Source organism: Aythya fuligula, chromosome 4 (assembly GCF_009819795.1).
Source record: "Aythya fuligula isolate bAytFul2 chromosome 4, bAytFul2.pri, whole genome shotgun sequence".
Taxonomy (NCBI): domain Eukaryota; kingdom Metazoa; phylum Chordata; class Aves; order Anseriformes; family Anatidae; genus Aythya; species Aythya fuligula.
Genome location: NC_045562.1, coordinates 4,405,905 through 4,415,614, shown reverse-complemented (window position 1 = coordinate 4,415,614; position 9,710 = coordinate 4,405,905). Strand labels below are relative to the sequence as shown.

At 41.6% G+C, this 9,710-nt stretch overlaps 1 protein-coding gene across 1 annotated transcript; it reads right to left on the bottom strand.

The window, feature by feature from the left end:
• Positions 1–181: 181 nt before the first annotated feature.
• On the bottom strand, positions 182–9,290 carry CASP6 (caspase 6). Its single transcript, XM_032187024.1, has 8 exons — positions 9,144–9,290; positions 7,558–7,599; positions 6,861–6,903; positions 5,315–5,461; positions 4,828–4,904; positions 4,231–4,406; positions 2,371–2,527; positions 182–1,742 (listed from the first exon to the last, which is right to left on the bottom strand). Exons 1-8 carry the CDS (start codon positions 9,148–9,150, stop codon positions 1,504–1,506), a joined length of 888 nt encoding a protein of 295 aa, XP_032042915.1. The 5' UTR covers positions 9,151–9,290; the 3' UTR covers positions 182–1,503.
• Between the last annotated feature and the right edge of the window lie 420 nt (positions 9,291–9,710).

The following is a 9,710-nucleotide window of genomic DNA, read 5'->3' as shown; positions in this document are numbered from 1 at the left end:
CTGTAGCACAGCACTAGCTTAGTAAATAAGTAACTCTTGTATTAAGTATTACTGATTTGCTTTCTCTTTCCTTTTCACTAGCTCTGTTCTCTGATTTTGTTTGTATAACACCACTGGTGGGGGTTAGACTTGCATCCAAAGTAAGCTGTTTGTTTTAGTCAATGTTGCTGGAAAAGTGACATAAATCAAACTCATTTACTGTAAAGTTATTTGTTTTATTGTTGTTTTTTATTGACAGGACTTATCAAAACATTCACACATACATGATTTATACAAAGCTTCAAAATAGCCCTATTAAGCCCACATATCCGTGACTCAGAACACAGTATGCAGAAGGACTTAAGTAAAGCAGAGCCAGTAAGTCAATTATTTTATACCCAGGAAAGTGGATTAGGCCACTTCGCTCAGCTCGAGCTCTCCATCACGCCCCCGAGTTGAGCACGTGTACCAATAATGTAAAAACTAATCAAAAAAAATAATGATAATTTGCTGCCATTATGTATGGAAGTACTTGGTTATGCACAGGATTGAAATTACTGATGCTGCAGTTGCAGCAACCTGAAACATCTCATGGTGACAAACGTGCTGTCGGTTCTGTATGCAAAGGGACAGTTACAGCCGAGCTCTGGAGCTGAGGGGAGGCAGAGGCTGATCCAACACCACGGCCTGAAGTATACAGGTGCGTACACGTTGTAATTTACAGAGCTGCTAAAGATATCCAGCAGAGTTGTAAGCGACCCTGGACCCTATAAATGATTTGCTTTGAGATCTATACGAGATGAGCTTTCACCACCATGGAGTGTATTTGTACCCGAAATTGTGGTCTCACTTCACTACTGCTTGCTTTACTCCTTGCAAAGCACCAGCAATCTTTAATTTTAGCACAAATATAAGTGATGTGCAAGCAAAAGAAGCACTTTATTTGCATTAATAATGAGTTGCACTCAAGGAATTAAGTTCCTTTTTAGTGTTGAGAGAAAAGTGAAACAAAAAAAGTCTTAAAAAATCATCCTCGATAAATCAGTAAAAACTGTAAGGCGGATACAACCGCACACAGATTTAAAAAATGATGTCTTACAAATATATTCCCTGTAAACAGTGCTCTTTGAGCAAGAAAAGTTAACCTAACGCAGTATTTAAAAAGGTTTGGAAATAGTAAAAAAATGTGCCATAACAGTAAAAATGTGCCATAATTAGAAAGCAAGCAAGCAAAAATCTTACTTTTTTCTTTAAAAGTTATCTACAGTACCAATTCCAATGAAATCTGAGCACCTTTTAATCTGTGCACCAGTCGACTTTTCCCATTTTCCCTGAGAGGCACAGAGCTGTAATACTATCTTTAAAATCACTTTAAGAATTTAGAAACTATTGCATATACCAACCATAAGGTTTGATCTCAGTGTTTTTGCAAATAATTGTATAGAATATTTGTCTCCTGATCTAAGGTAGTGTTTTCCTCACTCCTACAGCCAGTATTAAAGACTGGCATTGTTGATCAACAACCTACTTAGATTTTGGATGAAAATACAATTTTTTAGTTAACATTGAGGCAAAACAAGGAATCTGTTTTTTTCCTATAGCATTGATGTCCTTGCACACATCCACTTTGCGATGCGATACTTTCCTGTTAACCACAGTAAGAAGCTCTGTGAACTCCAAGGAAGAGCCGTGCTTCCTCAGCGCCTCACACAAATCCTGAATGTACCAGGAGCCATTTATGGTTTCACGGTGAGAAAAGTAACCTGTTGTAGAACATAAAATGATATTCGGTTTTAAGTAGCCATTAAACATTAACCCAATAAACATTACCAAGTCACTCCTTGCTATCCCATTAAGTGTAATCATTGAGATTAATAAGGGGTGTAAATCGTATCATGTCAATTACGCAATTTTTCTAGAAACTGTAGACAGGAAATGTCCTTGAGATCACTTAAGCGCTTAGCCAAGTGGAGTGTGGTTCAGGGACGGGTAGCTCATTGTCCACAGGACTGTATCTGCGAGTTGCAAGAGAGCAGATGGGACCGAGGACAAAGATCTGTGGTGGACAGGGGAAGACAGTCATACTGCAGGGAAACTAAAAAGCCACCAGTATACCACAGTCTTAGAGAAAAGGGAAATGCTTGCTGTCAGCAGACAGCTCAGCAACAAGGCTACGATGAGAACGCCTCTGCTTGGCAAATTAACGGCAATTTTGATGGTTTGTTTTTACTTTTTCCTTAACAGATGGGGCTCCTTCTCAGACAGACGTCACTTATCAGATATGCAAAACAGATGACCTGGAACTGTACTCGTTTTGGCTGCAGAATGAGGAAGTGTTCAAGCTTGTTATTGAAGTACCAGACGCACCCATGTAAAATATTAGAACTTTACCTTGTGCCACAGAATAGCACATGAGAAAGTCTGCGCCAGCAGGCAGGGTGTAGACACCAGCTGCATCCACCTCAGTCTCATTAACAATGGCTTCTTCTCTGCCGTCTACTGTATCCTGCACAATAACTGGATCGTCGTGTTTATCACCTCGACATGCCTGGTGGAGAGAGAAGGGTCATTCTGCTTTCACCTCCGTGAAGCTCACTTTTGTTACTACGATGCTTTTAAGTCGAGGGGACACCTATTCAGTATGTTCCAAGTTAACCGTGACTGTGGATCCATAAAGACCCATTTTGATCTCTAGCAATTAAAATCTCGGTGATTAAGCCCCACTAAAAGCTCTGAGATGATCACGGAATCATTGAGATTGGATGGGGGATCTCTTGAGTTCATCTCACCCAAGCCTCTTAGCTCAAGCAGGATCAGCTAAAGCAAGTTGTCCAGGACAGGACTATACCCAGCTGGCTTCTGAGCATCTCCAAGGATGGAGGGAAGCTCTACAACCTCTCTGGGTGACATCTTCTGCTGTTTGACCACCCCACATATTTTTATTTATTTATTTTTAAACTAAAATTTCTGCGTTCAGATGGGGTTCCATGCATTTTTTGTGCCCACTGCCTTGTTTTATCACTGTGCACTGCTGAAAAGAGTCTGGCTTCCTTTTCTTCCTTCCCTCCCATCAGGTATTTATACACACTGATAAGATCCCCCCAAATCTTCTCTTCTTTAGGCTGAACGATCTCAGCCTCTCCTCGTATGAGAGAGACCCTCCAGCTCCCAAACCATCCTCACAACCCTGCACTAGACTTGCTCATCTAGAGAATGGATCACCTCACCTAACCTTTTGCCTGCACAAGCATTGAATAAATGCTCTGAAGCACAGCCATCATCATACACTGTCTAGCTGTTAGTTGCAGCATTATTTTTTTTGGTGAGAAGTCAGTAAATTAACGCAGTATTATCAGTGTTGCAGAAAAAGCTATACAGGGAGAATAAGAAGGTAAGAACACCCTTAAAAGGTACAAAGCAGGTAACAGGCATTAGTTAAGAGATATCATGTAAGAGGAACGTGAAAATTTTCTTTCCTTTACAGTGATGAAGTTCTGTCCTTGCTGTTTTCTCTGTGATTTCCGAAGGTAAATGTTACACTGATTGTTCTTTTTGCTGAAAAAAGAACTCAGTTTATGAACTGAACTAAGTTGATTTGCTTTTTGATTAGTGTATTTTATAAATGTTTCCAAGTACTACTTGTAATATGAAATATGCATATAGTTTCCATCTTTGGCATCAGATTAAAAAAAAAAAAAAAGCTAGATGAGTCCTAATGAAAAAATTATTATCGATATAGTGATTTTTGTAGCAGCCTTATGCTTATGTCAGCTTTCATTTGAAAAAAAGGTAATTCTTAAAATTACTCTATGAACAACTAAAGTACAGTCTGGTTCTCATTTGAGTTTGCTAGTTGTAACCTGGATAAGGACAGGCTGAAGCCCCAAGTCACTTGGTTTGACCCCATAGCTGACTGCTGCAGACAGGAAGCTGGACCACAGGCCTCCTGAGATCCCTTCCAACTTGCACTATCCCTTGAATGAAGAAGTGAAACAGGAGATTACGAATGGGTTTTATTTGACTGCTGAACACCAGCAGTATTTCTGAGCCAATAAAGCCTTAAATTGATTCTTTAAATTCAAATTAAATTCAAATTCAATTTAAAAGAGACGCTGAGTATTGATCGTGGAATGAAAAAAAAAATAAAAAGGAAACTCTCTTATGTAAAGACTATTTCAGGAAAAAACGATTTGTCTATTACAAGAAGATGACACGGGTCAGTGTCAACTCCATTAAATTCAGAAACCTTACCTGAATGATAAAGATCTTCGGCTTTCCTACCAGACTCGGGCACTTGTCTCCCCTGAACATGTTTGTGATTGTCTCAATTTTGATTTGGCCATCGTATGCATAAACGTGATCATTCTCACCGTGACTCAAGTATACGCAAACAAAGCAGTCAGCATCGCTGTGGTCATCCTGAGAGGCTGAAATATCAAGCGGTGTTCAGCAGGTGATCTTCAGGTGTAACAAACATGTCACATTTGTATCCTATGATTTAATCTCAGATCAATCGTTTTTCAAACGAACCCTACTTTCAGATAGTGCAATACTGCAGAGATGTGAAGGTAAAATAATTACACATGGCTGAAGAGTCAGGCCACTGAAAGTAAAAAGAACATTAATAACTTCTAGCTGCAAGTTAACTTCTTTCAGCTCTTAGCAACTTTGTTGGTTCTGCCAAAGATCACTTACATTGCAATAAAAGTGTCTTCAGTCTAACACTTTATGTCCCTTTAATGTTAAGCAATTCCACTTGTGCACAAAAAGTATTTTAAGCTAGATGAACATAATGAATGGAAGAAAAATTCTGCTACAAATAGACACAACCAATATATAGTCTCCTACCTTCACGAACTTTCTGCAGCACATCACCTGCTCTCAGGTTCTCAAAATCCCTGACTTCAAATCCAAGGTCTGTCAAGCTGTTGTTAAAACACATAAGCATTTGTAAAAAAAACTTTTCACAAATTATGTCAGTTCCTACCAACTCAACTGCTTTCACTGTGAGAGAACGAATACTCATGTTTACACAGTATTTATTGAAATAAAAAGAAAGTGAACTTGATGTTGGTCTCAAACACATGTCCAGTGCAGGTGTAGTACCTAATGTTACTTTGAAGACCCTCTCAAGTCACAGGACTTGTGTCAGCAGTTTCTATGACTAAGAGGAACGTCCCTTGAAGCTTTTTTTGTTACAGCTTTCTTTGCTGAGGTTGCATAGGTGCTTATGTCTGCAAAATATTTTCTTCTGTTCTTAAACATGAGATTTAGGTAACTGCTTATTTCTGAAGTTTACTTTTTTAAGCTTTGGTGGAGAAACCAAGTTTCTTACCTGCGTTTCAGATTGTTTCCGTCTGCAGAAGTCCCGCGTCTTTCTGGCAGCATTAACTGCCAATAAAAGTGTTCATGATTGAAGATCAGTGCAACTCCTCTTCTTCGATGGGTCATTTTGTATTGCTCTGCAGGGTCATACATTTGTCTGTTGCCAGGGATGGAAAATTTTCTTGATGAGTGAGTTAGTGGCTACCTGAATTCCCTTCCTGTATTCCTGCTGTCTGAGACTTTTACAATTGACTGGAGACTTTGAGAATCCAATTTCAGAAATGCAAGCTGTGTAATATTATAGAAAGAACCTAAACCATTAGGTCTTTCTGAAAACCTTGGGCACATTAAAAAGTTCAGTAAAAACTAGCACTGGGTAGGTTAAAGGCTCTATCAGGTAGTGTTGAACAGTTTCTCTACAATGTATTTGCATTTACAGTTTTCAGGAGGCTGTTGTGTTAGTAACACAGTAAGGCATATAAGAGAGGTTCAGATTTGGCTCCAGTTCTCCACACTGTATGTTTAGCTAAACATTATTTTAGCATAGTTAGATGGTACATATGTATTTATTTGGAATTCTAACTGTGTGAGGTTTGCTTCAAGATCTAAATAAACCGAGTGCTGCATCATAAGCAATAGACTATGTAGTGTACAGTGGCTGAAGAGGTGGTATACACACTGTTTGCAAGAGGAGAATGAGTTGGTAGTATTTACCCTTCCAAAATAAAAGCTCAGATGATACAACTGTTCATCTAAGTGTTTAGCAATGAAGCAACAAAGCACTAAAGCTGAGAGACAGTGCTGGTACAAGCACAACCAACCTAGTTTCTAGGTAGAGGAGTTTTAAATATTAAGGCAACAAATAAATAGAGTTCGGAGCAGCGTTCGATTTTATCGTTTTATGAGCATACACAACATAGATGTCTGTGACAGCATGCTATGGACTGTACGCCTGGACCCAAAAGGTCCTTTCCAAGCTTTGGCATGGATGTATTTAGAGGGACAAAGCACACAATCTTGCTGCTTCTGTTGACAAGAGGCGGTGGTGCAGGGCAACAGAAGCTAAAGCACTTTTGGTGATAGCCCTGGCAACAGATAAGGCCAGTGATACAAGTGTACAGAATGACACTCCAGGTCATGCTGCCCTAGAACTGTCTGTAGGCAGAGCTTTAATATTTGGCATGTTACTGCTTATTTCCTGCTATGTTCAGTAGTGGTGCAATTTGTGGAAGAAGTTCAGAACACTTCCCTGCAGAAGTTACTTAAAGATCACAGTTTATTCCAAAATGCTGTTGTTTCACTGCAGAGTGACCGAAGTGTTTCATTAAGTATTTCTACCTCTCCACTTTATTATGAGCACCTGGTTAATAAAAATTTTTGTAAGATCTGTGGCAGAACTTAAGAATAGTTCTGCATCTCATGTAGTTAAAACTAGGAACATATTCTATAAATGGGTAGGGTTGAATGAATAATCCATTCACACTCCTAATAAAAAGTAGGCAACTCTCAACTGACTTCAGTGGGTCATTTCTCTATCATTGCCATCATAACTTTACCTTTTATCAAGCGCATCTACTTCGGTGATGTTCTGATTTCTGTCTGTTAGAGAGATTTAAAAAAAATCAGTAAGAGCAACAATTTTAAACTGTGCATCCAGCCATAAAGTTTAGCTGTTAGCGTGAATCAAAAGCTCATTCACACATCAGCTGAGAAGGCATGCAGTTTAACAGCTTCATTAGCATTTGTACCCCAAAATTTTGCAGGCTGCTCTTAAAATTCTGACCCCAACAGTCTGAATTTTAGGCGGTCAAGATGTGAATGTTTTATATCTAGCTATCTATCTATATAGCTATGTATTCATGTTTGGTTTTGTTTTGTTTCAGTGGTGCTGTTGATACAGAACTGAGTGTTCTCTTTGAGGTTGGGACGCAGCATATCGGTCACAGAAGGCAGTATAACCATACATATAGCTAACAACAGCTGAAAAGATGCAAGATTGGTACCTTTTCTTCTGCCAAGCTATATAGATATATGGATCTCCAGTAGAAGAATGCAAATAAAGGTAACGCTGTGGAAACAACAGGGAACATGCACATGTTGGGAGGCTGTAAAACTGAAGAGTTCTGAGGCTGTAAAACTTTTAGGCCAAAATATTTAATCCTTTTGCTTAAACATCTCTGTAGGCTATAAAATCACAGCTCCTTCTACTACCACTGGAGACTAACTACCCCATTATGAAAGCTATATACTAACCTGTGGTGGTTAATGTAGATCTGCTATCCAACTGAACATGGCCTGCAATTAAGACAGAAAAAAGACACGGTCACACACACACGTACATATATTACAAACTATTTTGTATACATGATACTAGTTGTTTTTTTTCCCCGTTTATTTGCATCTGACTAAAGTTTTTTGCAAAGTGAACTAACATATGTATGCACTGATAGAGAAGAAAAGTTCATAAAGACATTGGAAAAAACTTGCAGAAATCTAGAACTGACTTTGGAAAGCCCCTATGTTGAACTCCACAGCAAAGGAGACTGGGGCACAGCTCAACGCGAGTCAGCATTACTATTTACTTTAAGCATTGCTATTTACATATAAACTTCCCCTTTGTAAATATTGATTATGCTTGCAAGTGTTGGGTTTTAGAAATATCACCAGTGACCCAATGCAGAAGGAGCTATTTCAGTTTGCTTGAAACAACACCTAGGTCAGATTAATGACAGAAATACTGAGTAATGAGTACAGATAAAATGTAGCAACAGTACCTGTGGTTTTGTTTATAATATGAGCCAGAGAGCTGTATGTTTAAATTGACGTCATATTTTCGCTTGTGTACCTGAGATCTGTCTGAAGCTTTTGCCTCAACTTAAATGGGGGGGGGGAGCTAAAGACCCTAACAGACCTTTAAAATGTTACAGTCAAACTTTTAGACAAAAAATGCTGAGATACAGATATAAAAAGACCACAGAATGCCTGGGCCAAAGGAAATGAGAGAAGGATGTTTGACTTGTTCTTTTAGTTCCGTTTAGTCGGTTAGCCTTGAGCTTCTTATTGCTGCTGCCACTCTGCAGCTTCACTCAAGTACATACTACTTAAATACATATATATATGAAAAACTTTCTGCTTGTCTCACGCAGGCTCATTCTAAAAACTGTTTGCTCTCAATGGGACTACTCGCCTTAAATCCTGTGGACTGTTTCAGAGGGATCCAAAACCAGGTGGGCACTGAATTCACCCTGGGACCTGACAGCACGTTTTCCTGGCTACATTTTAATCTCATAACATTTCAAAGAGACACTTGGAAAGGCACAAAGACTCTACAGCACGCCTGATGGCATCTTGGGGAACACAACACACACTGAAAATGCAACCAAGGAAGAACCAGCATGTTGTACCCCAAGGGGAGCTTTGCCTCCTGCTACCAAAAGGAGAATGCCAATGGCTGCAAATTTAAAACATCCAGTGCAAGGTTTTATTATGTGCAGCAAAACGATAGTGCCTTTGTTTAAAGCCTAGAAAGTGTGGAGTATTCCCAAAGAGGGGGGCCCCCAGAGGAGCACCCTTCACCCTGAGGGGTGCAGCCCCCTCCTGCTACCTGTCCCCCCGCACCCGCCCCGGCCCTTCAGGTGCCCGGCTTCAGCCGCAGGGCTCAGCACCCAAGCCCGAGCAGTGCGGGCAGGAGCCTTTCACGGCAAGCCTCGTCTCACCGAAACCGAGAGCTCCCCTCCATGAGGCTCGGGCCCCTCTCCCGGCTCACCCCGGTCCCCCCCCCAGAAGCCGCTTTAGGGCCCCGGGGCGGGCGGGCGGGCGCCATTCCGCCTCCTACCTACCCGACATGGCGGCCGCCTCCGAAGGACGCGGGAGGGGGGTGAGAAGGAAGGAGAAGCCTTCAGCCTGCCCCCGGAGCCCCGAGGATGAACGGGAGGAATGGCTTCCTCAGGATGGAGCCCGGAGTCTGCTGAGGCGTCCCCTTCGGCGCCCGGGAGGCTCTCAGGACCGTGCGAGGGGTCCCCCTAAAGGCGCGGGCTGCTTCCTTCGCCTTGAGGCGCCCGACATGCGCCCTCCTCGGGGCGCCCGGGCGTGAGGGGAGCCCTGAGGGGTTAGGTTGGAGTTGGGTTTGTAACCCCGGATTGTTGGTGCAGCAAATCGCCCTGGGTCGTGGCTGAGGAGAGAGCCAAGGGGCTGACAAAGCCTGCCTGGGTACCTCCACAAACGCCCATCTTGTCAGCCCCTTCCTTCTGGGCACCCATCACCGGGGTGGTGACAGAGCCGGGATGGTCTGGGGACAAAACCAGCCTTCTGTAGCAGAGTTTAGGAGATTTGTAATGCTGTGGGTCTGAATTCACTGACCCTAGGGTATTCTGAGGCTTCTGGAGATCAGCGCTGCTACAGGCACC